The 18,553-nt window shown below is 45.8% G+C and overlaps 1 protein-coding gene across 2 annotated transcripts in view; it reads left to right on the plus strand.

The window, feature by feature from the left end:
* NBN (nibrin) overlaps positions 1–18,553 on the plus strand; it is a 443,605-nt gene that overhangs the window by 265,996 nt on the left and 159,056 nt on the right. For both annotated transcript variants that reach the window (XM_085605307.1, XM_085605308.1), the window contains 2 exons: positions 3,775–4,056; positions 5,959–6,415. In XM_085605307.1, the coding sequence (XP_085461433.1) occupies positions 3,775–4,056; positions 5,959–6,415 (739 nt within the window). The remainder of the gene's footprint in view (positions 1–3,774; positions 4,057–5,958; positions 6,416–18,553) is intronic.

Genomic DNA, 18,553 nt, shown 5'->3' on the forward strand with positions numbered 1-18,553 from the left:
CTTCAGGCCACATCGCCATGTATGACGTTACAAAATGCTGTATAATCTTCTCAAAGCAGAGAGGTGCTTCTAGAGGGATTGCGTGGTCACCAAACACCTCATGAACAGGAATATTCAAAATTAAACAACAGAGAGCCCTTGAGCACCAGAGCAGGTCTTCGTCAAAGTTGATACTTCTTTATTTTATATTTTACCAATCTAGCCAACACGTGTTTTATCTTGTTGAAAGACTTCCTCAGGGGGAAAAAAATCACACTATGTATAAGTATGAATTGCTCCTTTTATATTAAACAAATGAATACATACATAAACATAGCTACATTAAGAAAGGGATATTCACCTATTACAGACCACTGAATTATTCAGAGACAATGTGTCCAGAGAAGCAACGCAACCCATAGAGAAACATCATAAGTAACTCACGGAGCAAACCCCACCCAGTGTTAATGTTCCTTGTTCAATTGTAGAAGACCGAATGCATTCATTGCCAAAAGAAGGGAAATTAAACTAAAATGAAAATATAAGTAAAATATCAAAAAGAATTCCAGCAAATTCACATCCTTATTTCTGAAGTGAGATTATCACATAGCCTGAAACGAAACTCATATTAATCACCCATGATCATACGTTTAGCAAGTAAACGTGACATTCAAATCTATGACTTATGTGTATGGTGAGTAAAGCTTAAAACAAATCAAAACCTAAAAATCAAAGCCTATAACTGCAGGTGTTCACCATTATAATGAAATTTGTGTTCGTCATCTTAGTCAATAAAATTGCTCGATAATATCTGAAAACAAATTTACAATGATTCAGCGACTTATCATAATACCCCAAGTCTAATGAAAATCAAACCACACCACTCATCTACCAGACATCTTCAGTTGTACTAGTCAAGTATTATCAAGTTACCAATACAAACATCTTTTTCCTTACTTGAATAACAAATCTATAGAATAGTAATTATAGGGACCTTACCTGCACATCACATAGAATCATTGTCTATTGGGTATTGAGGTAATCAATACAGTAACATTTCTACAAAAGAAAATAAATAATCAATTGAGCTCCTTTCAGTTATTTGCCTTGACTCCCATCAAACATAGAAAGAAACCTGAAAAGAACACTCATAATACAAAAGGTTTTCATATGTTCAACATACCTATCTGCAAGCAAAGGAGTTCATAGGGCCTGAGAGATTGGAGTACTACATGGGCACCATCTAATCGGTATACATTGACATAAATGTAAAAAGAAGACTAAAGACCCAATTATGACTTTGGAGGTCCGTAGTCCGCCCTCGCATTCTGGCGGTCCGAACACCAGATTTCAATGCGGGCGGGGAGACTACCGCCAAGATACAAGCTTCCACGGTGGGGGGGCGGTGTAGACAGGGGCCGTCAATGGTGATGGTACCAGGATGTGCTCTGCGGTGGGAATTATGACTTGCCTTTCCGACGACCTTTTTTCATGGCAGGGACCCCGCTATGAAAAGATCGGCGGAAAGGCAGGTAAAAGGCCACAAAAAAGGGCCCCAGAACAATTTACCTTATGGGAATTGCAGCCAGAGGCACATATTGTACCTCTCTATGCCTGCACTGTTGTGGGCGCACCATTTGCCATGTACGATTTGGTGCATGGCAGCAGTGCACCTGACTTGTTGGAGGCACAGCAGTGCGACCAGCATTGCCTTTAGGCTCTCTCTCAGAGCATGCCGGCGTCATGGCTGCACCGCCGGCACACTGCCAGTCCGGCTATAAACCATGATGTGGTGCTTGGGATGCCAATGGCTTGGCTGCGTTCTCTCTACCGCCACCGTGGCAGGCTGGCGGTGTGGCTGACTAACTCGCATTTGGGCCCTAAATGCCATGCCTACCCGAACGTCAGTAACCTGCACAGGCCCCATCTTAACCTCCAGTATATGAAATCCTTGTTACCAAAATAACCGTAGTCACCATAGTTAAAATATTAAAATATCACGGTTCAAGCTTGGGAGACAGACTTAGACTGGTGCATGCTAAGAGAGAAAATAGTATACGTGGCCAGGGGTTGCCCCCGCAAGTGGTCCAAGACTTGGTCCCCCTGGAATACATACCGGGGCGAGATATGTACCCCTCTTCGGGTAACTGATGATGAGGATTCCCCTTCTCCGTGACTTCCAATGTAACTGAATTACTGTAATTTATGTACTTGCTTTCACTGTAACCCTAAATTGATTCTGTGAATTTTGTACCAATATGTCGAGAATGTTTAATAAAAAAGAGTTATAAAAAAAAAATATATATATAGCATAAAGGGTGCCAGACATAAAGTGTAAGGATACCCAGATCGAGGAAAGACAGACTCAACAAAACTTCCATAACATGGGCGCCATTCCAACAGTAGGTAATTACAGTCACCGAGGCAACTGAAATATACAACCCCCCGGCACTTCCTATAAAAACGCTCTAGTAACAAAAATATTTATTATGACACAGTAACTTCTAACAAAACTTAATGTAAGCCATTCATCATCCAACACAATTCTATTTTTACCATAAAGTAACAAATATAATGAAATAGAGAAAAGTAAAGGCACAAAAAGAGGACTCAATACCAATAATATCCAAGCATAAAAACCTTACATGAGCGCCATCCTAACTGCGAGTCTTTGCTATCCCCATCACCAGTATGCTCAAAATATTTGACTAAATGCCATACAGAAAAAACTGACTGGTGCAAGTAATTTAATCAATTCTATCGTATTTCAACCCATAAATAAAGATAAAAGCACCCGTACCACATCCCTGCTATACTCAGTGACTAAGTTAGTCCATAAAAATGTAGAAAAAATTAGGAAAATTAAGAGAGAGAAATAAACAAAAAGATACCCAACAAAAGTGTATCACAGAGTGTGCCCTAGAGCCCACTAAAGCTTAGGAGGACGTTACTGCAGAGTTTCCTGGGCTGTGATGATGGACATCAACCTTTTGCAGGCACCGTACACAGAAATACTCAACTGAGAGACAAGACTTTGCTTATTATCTCTGGCTCAATTCCCTCGGCCTTATGTGAACACTTGGCAAATCAGGAGCAGGATCGATAGATGCCAGTTTGCAACCTACTATATTGGCTCCTCCCCGTTAACCCTCCAGTCATGTGGCTTAAAGAGAGAGGATTCCCCAGCAGCAGGAGTAGGGGGGAGGGTGGTGGCGTAGTCTGGACAACATTATTTGCAACCCTTTTCAGCATGCTTTGTGGTGCAATAGATTGCCCTGTCAAGGCCTGCCTCAGGTGGGCAGATACTCGCCCCTTGGCTACGTGTGATGGTATGTTACAGGGAGGTTAGATGGGCGAAGGGTCATTAAGTACTAGACAGATCGCTTGACTATCATCAGGAAAACGAAAAAAGAGTTCATTGCATTTGCCTCACCACCCCCTGGAAACTGGAGGGTGAGCCTGGTAGGTGCATTCAGCAATGTTATTCTAAAGCCAAACGCACACCCTATGTTACCCTTATAGATGGTCAGCGTTGCTCCTTCTCTTTTCTTGGGAGAGGAGCAATGTAGAAATGGAATATTAAAGCAACGAAGCTTAAATGATCGTGACATGCCTACCACCCTTAATTGTATTTATTTTATTTTATTATTCTTATACTGCAAACTCAAGCACGTGGTGTTAGCATGCTTTACAGTTAAACACCCTAATGCATTGCATTTTTCAGTGAAAAATTACTAGTTTATCAAAATAAGTATGCATTAGATATGCACATTTTTTAATTGACTTTCTTCGTAGGATGGAAGTAAGCGGAGTTCAGGAAGTAAAAGAAACTCCTAGGATTGATCGAAGAAAAAAGGTAAATGTACAAGACATGCCCACTGTGAAGGAGTCTCTCGGCGCTGCGGGTCTTGAGAAAACAGCATCTTCATTGGTTAAGGAGAGCAAGGCTGCAGCTGAACAGAGAAGTCAGCATCTGTTACCGTCCAGTGCACCCAAACTTGGTAAAAACAAAGACAGAGCGTCACAGCAGCAGTCAGATTTAATGAAAAACTACTTCAAAGTGGCAGCGAAGAAAAGGTTTGTCAGTTCACACTTTCTTTGTTTTGTGATGGACACAGTTGTCGTCTCGCCCAATTAGTCAATGAAAGAATAGCTTCTGTTTTGCCACAGTTGTCAGTGTTGTATTTTCTTACATAATATTTCTTCACAGCTAATTTTCAGTCCTGGTCTAGCGCTCGTGTGAACATCTCTTCTATAAGCCCCTGTGTTGCCTGTTCCTACTTCTATAGACGTACACTACAACATGTTGTTATTGTCCACTTCTCGGTGAGAACATTGACCCTTCCTTGTTTGTGACTGAGTGAAATAGTATCTTTTTGTACCCACTGCATAACATCTATTTTGCATCTCAACTTAGAGGAATAAAAGAACATATTTTTCTATTTAAACATCGTGTCAGGCTTCAAAAAGAACAGCACTTACCATGAATAGGACATACATGGCGAGTGGGATTAGGATTATAAATTACACCCCACTTTAAAAATCAGCACTGTAAATCTCCTACTATTATGTCACTCCTAGGTTGGTAGTTTACACTCAAACATAGGCACAGGAGAGGGTAAGACATAAAAAATAAAAGTACATTTCTCACCCATGGTACCTTTGGTACTGTCAGTCCAGTAGGACCCATTTCTGCTGCTAACCTCCTCTCTTGTTTCTTGGCTCGGCTACAGGTAAACTTACACTTTTGTGTAAGTTTACTATGTTTTTGCTATTCACAGACTACTAATTAACAGTAAATTTATGACTGAGGAGACTCTTCAGTTGAGGCGGAGTACTTTGCACAAAGAAAGATAGGCCTGTCCAATCTTTTTATCTGTGGAGTTCTCCAGAAAGACTGGCCTGTCGTCGATAGGCTTGGCCTATCTTCAATATGCAGAGTTTTCCACCAGACTGGAGTCCCCACCATCGTAAACTTACTATTAATTTGTAGTTTGTGAATAGCAAAAAAATAGTAAACTTACACAAAACTGTACGTTTACCTTTGTGAATCAGGCCCTCAGTATACTATTGCTGTTGTACACGAGTATCCAGGGGCAGTGCGAAAAACCAAAACATGAAATGGTAATAACTTTTGGTTATTACCATTTTATGTTTCTTTTGGCATTGTGGGTGGGTGGAGCTGCCTTGGCAGGACAGGAGTGGTTTACCCACTCCTCAGTACGCATGACTGTTTTGGTCAGCCCTCTCGGGCCACCCAAACCAGTCATGCGCACTCTGCACTTCTCCATGCAGGCTGCATTGCACCCTACATGGAGAACATGCAATTCATCTACAGCCCCTGGGTGGCGTCCAGACCAATCACAACGCTCCACTTGAGCGTTGTGATTGGCTTAGGGGAGGGAAGGTAGGCTGCCTGCTTCCTGTTCCGGAGGCAGGAAAGCAGGAGCAGACCGAGCACTGAAGAAGCAGGACCTGGGCCGGCAGAAAGGTATGTTTTCATTTTTTTATCAATAACCCTCCCTTCCCTCGTGGCCCTCCACCCCTCGTGCTCCCCCCCTCTTGTGACCCCACCCGTGAGCCGTGCCGGCAGCGACTGCGAATATCATATCCTGTACAGGTAAAATTCAGTCTTTGTGGCAAAACTACTTCTCATCCAAAAAGGTGTGAATAGATTGATTTGGAATTGAATAAAAATCTGATCAAGCAAAAAAGAAATCCATGATATGTCAGTTTACATGCTAGAAGGTAAAAACATTTTTTTATTTGGAAAACAAATGCTATGTAGCAGACCTGTGATACAATAAAATGGACATCACAGCACTTCTGCACATCAATTAAGTTGAAAATGAAATTAATTAAAATGCTATATTGTCTTAATCTGTGTTATTTAAAGAGTTCTGATTGCATAATATAATTAAGTGCGCAAGATTGATTCTTTAATACCTATTGTTGTCATTCTTTTGCCTATAACTATAGAGAGCGAGATGATGATGTTGAGCAACAAATGTCTGCTCCTAAAGCGGCGAAGACTGCAGAAAAGTCATTGAATTTTTCAGAAGAAGATTTGCTTATTACCACACCATCGATGAGTAAAACTCTACCAGCACAAAATCAGAACAAAGGCTTTGTCACAAACAGTAAATCAAGTTCTTGGCCTGCAGAGATGAGCGAAAAGTCTGGATACAGAACTGGCCTACAATACGATGATGAGTCTGCTGCCGAAGTAAGCACAAGTAATATTGCACCACAAAAAAAGAGGAAAGAACCCGAGGACTTAGCTATAGGTTCTGAAGAATTTGGAAAGTGCTTAATACCAGAACTTAACACTGATATGGGAGATCATAGTCAAAACAATGGCAATGATAGCCGAAAGAAAAGAAGGTTGGATTCAGTGGATACTAAAATAAAGGAAGAAGATATAACCATAGTAGCAGTAAGTACTGTGATCATTTTTATATTTGTGTGAATTGTGTGCTTCATAAAAGTGGTTCTGTTATATCTCATCAGTGAAGGTTTGTAGAGCTAGCATCTTTCCACTTCACTGCTCATGTACCTTGTCCAAAGCTGTTAAAGACCATTCACTTCTTAGACATTCACCGAATGACAACAGTTTTAAGGGGTTGTAATTTATATTTTCGATTCTTTTACTTAGGACTTGGCTAAGGACCTTGCTGTTTTCAAAAAGGATTCCCTAGTAACAGCAATGGTTGTTCGGTCGTGTAATATTGTTGCCTTTTCTCAGAATATATTCCAGATGAGTCAGATGGGCCTTTTAGCATCGGACTCATATGACCCAGCTATTTAGGTTCAGGATCATCTGTGGAAGCTCACAGATGTGGCCCATAGGCAAAGTCCCGCTTCCAGAGAACCACCTGGCGTGAACAGAATTTCCACAAACATATTTTTTTTAAAGAATGCCTATCGACGGAAGTCTGAGGAAGTATGTTGATTTCTCCTCTATCATTTGACTCTTAATCTTCTGACATTGCTTACTTTTTTTACTGGGAACAAATGATCCTCTTTTGGAATAATGTGGTGATTTGGATCCGAGTGATATTAATGCTCTGTGCATACTGAACAGATGTGTCAGTGCATGATTTTGGATGCTCCTATTTCCTGTCCATGGGCTGCGTTTTAGGACCAGGTTATGTGAAGCTGCACTGTAAATAAGAAGTAGTTGTCTGGGGACTTTTTGTCTCCCTCTTGGGCATTTTTAGGTAGAAGCCTACCAGCAAAAGATATCCTGGGGACATTTAGAGAGCTGACTTAGGAATGCATTTCGTCCATTACTGGTCATTAGCTTTGTAGTTTGTAACTCACATTTTCTGGCTTTCTATTTTCTGGCTTTATGTTTTTTTAGGCTGTCCAGTTTAAGTTCGTCCCTCCTGTCGCCCAAACCTTGTTTACTGTATTCTTCCATGAACTCGCTTTTTTCTGCTTTAAATCTTCTTCTTATCTTGTCCCGTTTGCTGTGCATTCAAAGACAGAGGTCGAATGTCATTCTGTCTTCCGAGGGACCTTGATGTTTGATTTACTTTTTCTGACTTCAAAGTGAAAGAATTTAAGTGACAATCCTGCTGAGTGCCCATGTAGGAGGAGAGGGTGTAGGATGTTTTCTTTTCCTAGGAAACAGCCCCAAAAAAAAAAGAACTGTGCTGATGTTTCAGAATATATAAGAATATGTATAAATGTGAGGAGTGATCGTTCCGTTGCGACCCATTGCGGGGTCTGGTGTTTATGCAAGCAGATAGGGGAGCTGCTGTGATAGGTTTAGGGCCAACGGGTGGTAATCACAGGCCACCAACGGGTGGTAATCACAGGCCACCATAGGAACGGCGGGCCATGAGTTTGGATGCAGCTAAACGGGGGCAGGTGGAACCCCAAACGAAGACCCGTATTCGAGTATCTATGAGGTGCAGAGTATCTAGAGGCACCACGACTGGCATAATCCCCAGGGTATATGTAAAGCACGGCAATGTGACCATTTGTACAGCTTCTACTATGCCCCACATGGACAATCCCAGAAGGGACCTAGTTGTCTACGTCTGTTTTTATCTGTGCGATTAGAGGTGTCAGGTTATCTGCAACCATTCCTTTTAAGCCTCTGTTAACCACGACCCCAAGGTATTTAAGTCGGGAGTATTTCCAGCATAAGGGATAGCCATGAATCGCTGCCCTTGTGGTGCTTGAGATGAGTGGCAGGGCCTCACTTTTGTCCCAATTGACCTTGTAACCTTACAGGGTTACAAAGCCTTCAATGACCTCTAGTAGTGCCTGCAAAGAACATGGGAGATCTCTAAGGGTAAGAAGAATATCTTCTGCATATAAATATATTTTAGAGAGGCCTCCTACAATGGGGATACCCAATATGTGTGGAGAGTGGCGAATGATAGAGGCTAGGGGTTCCATGGGCAGCAAGAACAAGAAGAAGGAAATTGGGTAACCCTGGTGTGTGCCTCTTCATTTTTTTTAGGTGTCTAAGAGGAACCCTCCGCAGTTGCCTTGAGCCACGGGCAGTCATAGAGCAGTTGGACCTTGGAGATAAACTATTCTCCTAGGTCGAAACACTTCATAGCAGCAAAGCCTTTTCTGCATCTAGGGAGAGGGCTACCTCATCTTCTGGTAGGTCCTTTGCGGTTTATAGGGTGTGGGCCATGATGCGGAGGTGGTTTCTAGAGGAATGGCCCTGGTCAAAGCCAACCTGTGCATGATGAATAACGGATGGTATGACATTGCTCAGACCTGCAGCTAGAATGCTGGCCAATATTTTAATGTCCCCGTTAAGGAGAGAGATGAGGCGGTAGCTGCTGCACAAGAGTGGGTCTCTTCCTGGTTTGGGTAGGACCGCAATTACCGCTCTGTTAGACAGAGGACCTAAGGAGGCCATCCTTTCAGCCTCTTGTAGGGCAGCATTTAAAGTATCTATTGCCTCCTCTTCAGACCATTTGTAATATTCTGCAGGGAATCCGTCCTCGCCCGGGGACTTATGGTAGGGCAATCTTGCGATGGCTGTTGCTATTTCCTCTTTACTGATATCCCCTTCGAATAGTTCTCTACCTTTACTGTCAGACATGGCGTATAATTGTTCATAGAATGAGGCAAACTCATTAACTATGTCCTGGGGCCGAGTAAGTATGTCCCCGGTCACAGATTGGATAGTGGGGATAGCCATTGCACCCTCACGATGCCTTAACTGCGCCACCGGTAGCCACCCAGCTTTCTCCCCCTATTCATAATGCCTTCCTTTTAAACGCAGGAGGGCGTATTTGGCTTTGGAGGTATAGAGCCCATTGAGGGCCATATGGGCCAGTTCTAGGCGTAGGCGGTTGGGCACTGAGGGACGGGAAGAGTAGAGATGGGTAAGGGAGGGAATCTGGTTCTACAGTACGACACGATGGAAAGCCGCCTTCTTATTGGCCACGGCCACATCTCTCATCAGTTGCCCATGAATGGTTGCCTTTGCCGCCGCCCACAGAATCCTACAGAAGGTTACCGATGCCTTGTTGTCTGCTAGGTAAGTAGATAAGTATGTCCGCAGTTGTGTCTTGCTCTGGGGTGAGCGATATCACTGAACATTTAGGCACCATGGTTTACGTCCCGGAGAGACTAGGCCAGGGGTCTCCAACTTTTACTGTAGTGAGAGCTACTTCTGATCAGTGAAAATCGTTGTGAGCTACTAAAGGCCAAGCAACTCGCACATTTTTGGGAAACACCTCCCACACCCTCATTCATTGTCTTTAAGCCTAATTTCTTTGTGCCCAAACTGTGGTTTTGAACAAGATATATAGACCTATGGAGCTGTTCAAAGCTGTCAGCAGACTGAAAATCATAACATAATAAACTGTATATCTGTCTCACACCTCATTCACCACACTGCTACGCACTGTGTCACATAACTTGATAACGATAACTGCATCTTGGTGTTAATCAGGCAAGACAAGGAAATACTTCCCACATAGGATCACAAACCAAAGAAAACACTTTGAACCACCCACCCTACACTTGTCATGGCTTACTAACCATGTAGGTAAGTGCTTAAGTGCCACACCTTAGTAAGCGCTATAAAAATGCTGCAATAAAAGGCTTCCCCCTTCCTTCATTATCAAAAAAAAGTAAAACATGTGGAGAAAAGTTATGTTAGTAATACGAATCTATGTTGTCATCCTGCAGTCTTTTTCCCCGCAGGGAATCACTACGCGGTTGTTACAACGACCGCGTTGTGATTCCGCATACCATTACTCCGCAAGTCGGAACAACGAGGGGGGGCGCTGGATGTTGGAATAGTATAATTTACTATTCCAACTCCAGTCTGTGCGAACACTAGGGAAGGTGTTGGATTTTAAATCCAACACCTTCCCCCCCCCCCCCCCCCCCCCCCCCCCTCCGCAAGTCGTTGTTCCGACTTGCGAAGTAATGGTATGCGGAATCACAACGCGGTCGTTGTAACGACCGCGTTGTGATTCCCTGTGGGTGAAAAGTTTTGTGGTAAACGTTGTTTACCTAGTTATACATATGATTTTCTTTCATGTCCGGGGCTTTGCAGACTATTGGAAAAACAAATGGAAGATATTTGGAAAGGTGACAACCTTACTTTCTTTATAAAGCACTTCACTGAGTTCTACAACACATGCTTTAACGCTGCAAAGTCAATTTTCTGAAAATGCATACTTCTGCAATGTTGAGCAACAGACTGTCTGCTAAGCTTTGCACTCGCTGCACAGTCCTCTTCTACTTCCAGTAATAATATAATAGCATTAAACATATGGCAATGTCCCTGAGCACATACCTCAATAAACAGAAAGTTTCATGATTAACTACTCTAATATACAGATCAAATTTATTCAAACGTACACATCATGAAATTTTGAAAACGCTCTAAACAAGTGAGCATGAATATGTTCCTTAAAACAAATGTTAAATCTCATCACCCCTCGTGCATGCACACACACTCCAGATATCTATTGCACTCACCAGCCTGCTTTCCTCCTACATAGGCCATGAGTTTCTAAATCAGGGCAATCGAGTCCTTCATTGAACTTTCTTCTAAGTAACACCTCAAAAACCAAGCCATATAAAGACAGAACATCAATGGGATCAAAGTGCATGGGAAAAATCAGGTAAGGACTAATGAGCCTTGCTCAGACAAATCCCATGCAAGAAAAAATTGCATCATCTCAGACTCAGCCACTAAAATTGTAAACAGAAGCTGCCTGTATTAAATGCACACTAGTATCGAAGTACTCAACAAATCAAATTGTTTTGCATAGCTGTGGTGCACCAAAACACAGCTCCGTGTCACACAAGTAGAGCTGCGTTGCCACAAAGAAAGAGTGTGGGAGACGAAAGGCTGTGAGTGACAGGACTGGACAGAGATGTGAACTGTTTTGGGAGGATCGGATCAGTGCATGTAAAGCGCTTTGATTTCAACATCGGCTGGCACTGAGCTTTAAAATTGAAAGACTATATAATAAAGCACAGTGGCAGCGGATGTTAAAATCAAAGGGCCTGGCATGCACTGAGCTGCTTTTATTGACTACAACACGAAGGCAAATTTAAAGCGTGCTGTAGTCAGTGAAAGCAGTTCACGGCAGGCAAGCACTTTTGATTTTAACATTGGCCTCCACCGTGGTAGCAGCTCAGTGCCTGCAAGGACCTTCGATTTTAAGGTCGGTTGCCACCACGCTTTGTTACTGAAGGCAGATGTAAAGTGCAGTGGCAGCCGATGTTAAAATCAAAGGCCTGTCACTGGACTATGTCATTGCTAAATATAAGGTGATGATCTTTACTTGGCGGCTCCCTGTATCAGCGATATGTGACCCAGAGCTTTGCCAAGCCCTCAACAAGGCCAGCACAGATTACTACACCCTGAATGCTGATACTGCTAGCAACCGAAACATAGAATGAGATGCATTAAAAGTAGTTGAGAGGTACTGCGCACTCACAAGTAGCCTCAATGACCAGGAAATGGAACACAGAACTCTGAGACAGAGACAGAGAGCTGACCCGCCAGCAGAACGCCTCTGGTAAAGCTGCTCAAGCTGAAATTAGACTTGAGGCTCTTCAGGCAGAAATTGTAGAAAAAACGATGCAAAGAGAACTGTTACTGTTACGCTCTTTTTGTCAGGCACTGCACTGAGAGAGGGATAGAATGGGATGCCTTTTAGCCTTGTTGCTAAAAAGAGAACAGTCACCTACTTGTATAATGGCCAGTGTAGACATAGAGGGCACCATAGTAACCAGACGAGGGAGGGAATTAATAAGGCCCTTCACACATACTATAAGACACTTTCTAAACTAGCTCAACAAGAGCTAAATAATTTCAACAGCCAGAGCCATTCGGAAGGAATTCGGTCCAAATTTACTTGTTTGAACTACTTCTCATGTTTTATTTAGATGCCTCGAATAACGGCATGCACAGGCATCTATTTAAAAAAATAAAGCTCCTCTTCCCCACATACCTGCTGTCTGTCTGGTTCTGCTTAAGGTGGCTGATTCTGCTTAAGGTGGCTGACACTGCATCTCCTGTATTTCAGCATGGAGAACCAATTATGCCTTCAAGGCTGCCGATCCGGCCGAAAAAATGCACAGGATTATAGAACGGAGACATGCAGCAAAAGGCGCGCATAGTGGTTCTCCGAGGGCAGCAAACACTGCCCATGCGCTGGCCGACGTCAACCACTTCAACCCTCCCCAGATAGGCTCAAATAGCAGCTGCTTCCTACGGCAACTGCAAAAGGCCTAAAAAACAAACAAAATTACCATGATAACCTACTAAAGTGGAAATTAGGCCGCGAGCTACTGACAGGACACCTGCGAGCTACCGGTAGCTCGCGATCGACCGGTTGGCGACCTCTGGACTATGCCCACGTCGAGGGACAACAGAACCAGAGAGTGATCCTAGAGAGCGGCCTCCGATATGCGGGATTCGCCGGCAAGTTCTGCCACAGGATGGGATACGAGGAAGTAGTCCAGTCTGGACTGGGTGCCATGGACCGATGATAGGAAGGTATATTCCTTGTCTGTCGGGTCCCGTCCTGACTAACACCGCGTCGTGATCGAGATTCCAGTAACCTCCTATGATGAATCGAGTCACCCCAATCTCTATAAGCCGGTGGTTTAGGCGTAGAAAGAAGGAGCGTTTTACCTCTATCGGAGATACACTGAACTGTCTCCCAGTTTCAACTTGGCAAATGTGTATCTGCCGTCTTAATTGGACCATGTTTTCATAACTGTAACGGGCAGTGATTTGCGGTGAAATATTGCGACTCTGCATTTTCGCGGATGGCCCCCCTCGGCGGCAGCCGTCTCCACCACGCTGCTATGGATCACTCTGCCCGCCCAATCGCAGCGGAGTTTATCAGACTCCAAGGCATCCAGATGCGTCTCCTGCAGGTGAACAACATCCGCTTTCTTTGTTTGAAGGTAGGAGACCTTTCTTTCATTTAGTGTAGTGCATGAGGTCATTAACATTCCACAAGAGGATGCGCAGTGGTTGGGAGGAACAGGGGCTGGGTACTGAAATTTGCGATCTGAAGAACTCTGAAGGCGACCAGCTGCTTGTGGGAAGGGGCAGAGGGGTGAGAGCTAGGGTATATGAGGAGGTATAGTTGGGAGGGCGTGCTGTGTGGGAGGGATTGTACAGGCGGGGAGACAGTGCAGGCAAACACAGAGGAGGACTAGGGTAGGATTGGTAAACAGATAGGTGAGGAGAATTGGATCCATAGGATTATTCTATTGGGAAAGGGACCGATAGCAGGGGTGGGGGGAATTTAAAATAAATTGAAAAGGGAAACGAGGGGGGTATGAGGAGGAGGAGGTAGGTAAGGGGAGGCAAGAATGTAGGTGGAAGAGGGAAGGAGGGGAACTGCAAGGGGAGTGGACACATGGGTAGAGCAGCAACTGGGTACCCCCCAATAGTATTTGGAATAGGTGGGCAGGAATTGCCAAGGGACTTGTCAGGTGGGGGGGAACTGAAGGGGAGGGAAGGTCGTGGGGGAGGAGATGGGTAGGTTGCGCGCAAGGGATGCATCACTAAGGACGTAGAGCTGTTCGCTGGAGGTCTAGGCTTCCGGGTTATAGCATTTCCGGGGCCCCTTTGGGTAGCAGGGCTGGCTAGGGGGTGTTCCAGTGCACCGGCGTGGTTGTAGCCAAGGCTAGTGCTGGTCGGGCTTGTGGGGAATGAAATGAAGCCGGCTCCAGGGTCCCATGCAGGAAGGAGGAAAGTTAGTGGGGCATCACCGGTTATAGTGGTGAGAAGGGGAAAGGTCAGTTTTATGTGTAGCAGTGGTCCGGGTTGTCGTCTATGGGGTCGGGGGTCCTGTATCCCTCATTTGTGTGGATAGGTGCCCATGCTGGTGTAATGCATTTGACTAAGGACGGTCAAAGAGGGATTAATGGGAGGTAGGGTCCGGGTGGGGTATCGGGGTTGGAGATGCAGGGACAGGAGGCCCGTGGCTAAGTCCATGGAGGCCCTCCGGCAAGGGGTGGATATGGGCATAACGGTACACATAGAGCGAGGGTGGGTCCGGGTCTCAGATTCGAGAAAGGGAGGAGACGGTGTGGCTACGCTTCGGGTTGCCTTGAATAAAGTCAGGCAAGGAGGTAGGAAAAAAAGGAAAAAAAACTACTTGAATCTGCAGAGTCATAGCCTCTGTCATTTAATGTAAGATGTGGGAGGGGATTGGCGCCGGACCGCAGTGGACAATGACTTATAGGGATATGGAGGAGTGGTACCGCAGGGCAGCTCAGGTTTCTAGGTTCTTGATACTGTACGCTCGCTTCAGCCGGGTACTTAGGGCAGCATCGGAGAAGTGGGTTGAAAGACGGGATACTCGATATTAGGCAACCCCTAGTAAGTACGCAAAGCACAAAGATAGAATGCATGCAAACAACCAGTAGCAGTTAAACATTAAGATAAACATTTAAGTATGCAAAGAAACAATCTATAATAAGTAATCTGGTACTCAGCCGTCTGGCCTCTTCATCAGTTCTCTGTGCAGTGGTCCTTGTATCCCCTACAGGACATGGGGGACACAGTTCACCATGTCTCAGGATGCATCCTACTCGGCGGGGGTGGGGGTCAGGGGAGCGTGCGACTTATCCCTGTCATGCTGCTGCGTGAGAGCAGCCAGTGCTTGCAGAGCCTGGATCTTGTCTCCCAGAGAGCGAGCAACTCTATCAGGGTCTCTAAAGGAAGAGTTGGCGATGGTGGAGGGAGCTGTTTCCGGGGGTAAAGGCTTCAAGGTCCATATCCTTAGGAGTGAGACCTTCCAGGAAATTAGAGAGTTCCTATGGATTAAAGAATTCCTTGAAGACGCCGTCTCTGGTGATCTGAAGACCTGCCGGTTTGAAGAAGCCATATTTAATTAATGTCTAGTTGCCGGAGGAGGGGCCTAAGTGAAAGGAAGGCCTTGCATTGTTCGTTGGTTTCCTTAGAGAAGTCCGCTACTATCCAGATCTCATGGCCCTCAAATGTATACTGGCCTGCTCGTGGCATAGGAGGCAGTCAATAAGCAGTCGTGAGTGTGCAGGCGTTCCTTGGTGTGCAGTCCCAAACGGTGAGATCTCTGCATCTCCAAGGGGGTGGGTCCCAAAAGTTAGGCCAGTAAGTTTCAGGAGGGTGGCCCCAAGAAAAGATTTGACATCAAAGCCTTCCACGTTTTCTGGGACTTCGAAAAAAGCAGACGTTGTCTCGGTGGCTCCTATCTCCAAATCTATAACTTTACTGCTTAGGTATAGAAGTTCCTGATCTTGTTCCGGGGTATTATTGAGGCGGTCCTCCATTGCAGAGACACGTTGTGTTAGGCCATCCATGCGATTCTGGAAAACGGCTATGTCTGCATGAATGGGCTTGGTCTCGGTGGTTAGGGCGGAAATGGACATCTCCATGCCCTCCAACTGCCGGCCTACGGCTGAGATTTCTTGTAGTATCAGTTCCATGGTGGTATCCCGTGCGGCAGCCATAGTGGGAGGAGTTGGTCCCAATTCCGAAGAGGTGGCATTCTGGGCGCTGGTCGTAGAGTAGCCCTGGTTTAGCTCTTCTATAAAGAGGAGCTGTTATGCAGTCTTTCCTGTCGTCTTACTGGGAGACATCTCCACACCACACGCAAGGTCCGTAGCATGGGTGAGCAAGCCTCAGCTTCGTCTTCTGCTATCCCGGCTCCTGTGTTCAGTGGAGGGGTATAGTGTGTCCTGGGGTGTAACAGGCATGTGAGCCCAACAGGTTCATTTATATCATAGGATCCAGGTGCACCCGTGCAAGTTCAGTCTGTGAGAAAGAGGGGCGTGACCTATGCAAGCAGATGCAGCATAAGGGGCTTAGGGGCATCTGGTCTTCTGTGCTGATGGGCAGGCCGAAGGAGTGCAGTGTGGTTATAGTCAAGCTAGAGAGAGCCCTCTACCTAGGAGCCTCAGTTGCCTAACGAGCCATGTGAGGATAGGCCTTGGTGGGAGTCGAAGCATGCGGCACACACCCGGACAGTTTGTTGTTGGCGGAATCCGTGTCAGGGGCCCTCGACTAGCGGCAAGTGGTGATGAAGAAGATAATAATTGGTAGGGCCCTCGGTCACCCCTGGGTACACAGGACCATGGAGAAGGGGTCACTTTAGCAGCGTTGTCCCAGTGCAGGTGGGCTATATGCCAATAGTAGGAGAGGTCTTGGGTAGAATTTCTGCCTGCTCAGATGACAAGCGTGGGCTTGCAGTCCTTTTTAGGGGAGGAAACAGACAGGCAATGTATCACAGTGGGTGGGTCTGTGGATCCCCTAGGTTATATCCAGGCCTTCATGGTTGGGGGCCGAGTAGCCATCTCAACATGAAGCCTGTTGGGGTGCCTGTCGGTGGCCCCACCTCTTTGAAAGCTGCCTTGCGATGTGTGTGCAGGCACCCGCATCGCAGGTGGAGGACGCGGCTTTGTAGAAAGAGGGGGCGTGCTCAAAGCCCCATCCGGGCTGCCGGCATAATGGTGGGAGGAGCCACTCATTCTTTGTTAGTCTGTTCGGGTGCGCTTTGTTCTTCGCTGGGATCCGCTGCAGGCTCTTCACACGATCCACTTGCGTGAGGCTGAGAGGGGTGCACTCTGCGCGATCTGGACACTGGCGTAGACTCAAAGCCCCCTCTGGGCTGCCGGTAACAAGTCAGAAGGGGACCTCCTCCGCGGGACAACCCATCCTCAGGCGGTCCAGGCAGGTGCCACACCTCGTTGTGGGCCGAGGCTCCCGATCCTAACGCAGGCCCTCCACGTGATCCGCTTGGCGGGTCTGCTGGGGGCCATGGCTCCCAATCCTGCCACAGGTCCTTTTCCCACTTAGTTTGTGCGAGGCCGGGAGGGGGAGCATTCAGCGTGACCTGGACGCTGGTACAAACCTAAAGCTCCCCTGGGGCTGCCGATGACATGGCAGGAAGAGCTGTTTGCCATGGGCACCCCGCCCTCAGACAGTCCAGGTGGGCGCCACCCCTTACAGTAGGCCCCCGCTTCCGATTCAGCTGCAGGCCCTCTTCGTACTCTGCTGGATGAGGTTGCAACGGTGGCTCTCGCCACTATCGGGACACTGGCATTAGTGTCCATGGTCTCACTGATGCCTGGGGGTTGTTCACAGCCCCCCCGCAGCGCTAGAAGATGCCTCTACCACCATCGGGCCCGTCTCGACATGGAGCTCCGAGGTTAAGTGCCCATCGTTGTTCGTGGCCAAACCACGCCCCCGAAGGTGGTTGTTGTGTACCCAGCCAATGGCCAGATTACTAGGTGGCATGTTACAATTTGGTGGATGTTGATAGTTTATGGTTGGAAATCTGATATAAACAAACCTAACAACTTTTGTTTTTTTAAATAATGTTTGGTGAATATATGAATTGAAGTCCAAGTAGCAACTTTGCATATCTATGCTAATGAGATGTTGACTAAGAAAGCCTTTGCGGATCCTTTCTTACAAGCGGGAAGTGCTCTATTGGTAACATACTGTGTACCTTTGGCTTTAGCATAACCTGGTTAAACAAATTGATGTTTTTGTAGTACAAGAAGTGGCAAAGCAATTCAATTTAGCTGCATAACATACTGGGTTAGTAGACCTCCTGGCTTCTTTTAAAATTTGAATACATAGTAGAATGACCTCCTATAGTGGGGCCATTTTGAAGTGCTTGAATGTGAATGTACTGACTGACCTGCTTGAGAATGGGATTCAGATTCGTGTCCCTCTTGTGTATGAGAACGTACAGGAAGTACATCCACTTTCCTTGCTGACGTACCGGTGCTGTCTCTGTTGCTCCTTTTGAGAGTAAAGCAGTCACCTTTTCCAACAAGTGCAGCAAATAGAACTTGTTGAATCTATTGTAGGGGTTGTATGGAATTCCAAGCTATATTTATGGCCAGTGGTGAAGAGGTCCCACTGATCTAATGTTATTCTGTCTCAATGTTGAAGCTCAGTGTTGCCCCGACAGATTGTATATTCAGGTGGGTTTTTCAGAAAGTCTGTGTTTGGTGGCAAAAGTACCCCATCCTTGGGAACCTCTGCACCCAGAGCAGCAACTACAGTGGAGCAATTATCTGGCGTAATGGATTTGCTTGTGTTGCTGCT

Source organism: Triturus cristatus, chromosome 5_1, assembly GCF_964204655.1.
Source record: "Triturus cristatus chromosome 5_1, aTriCri1.1, whole genome shotgun sequence".
NCBI classification, from domain to species: domain Eukaryota; kingdom Metazoa; phylum Chordata; class Amphibia; order Caudata; family Salamandridae; genus Triturus; species Triturus cristatus.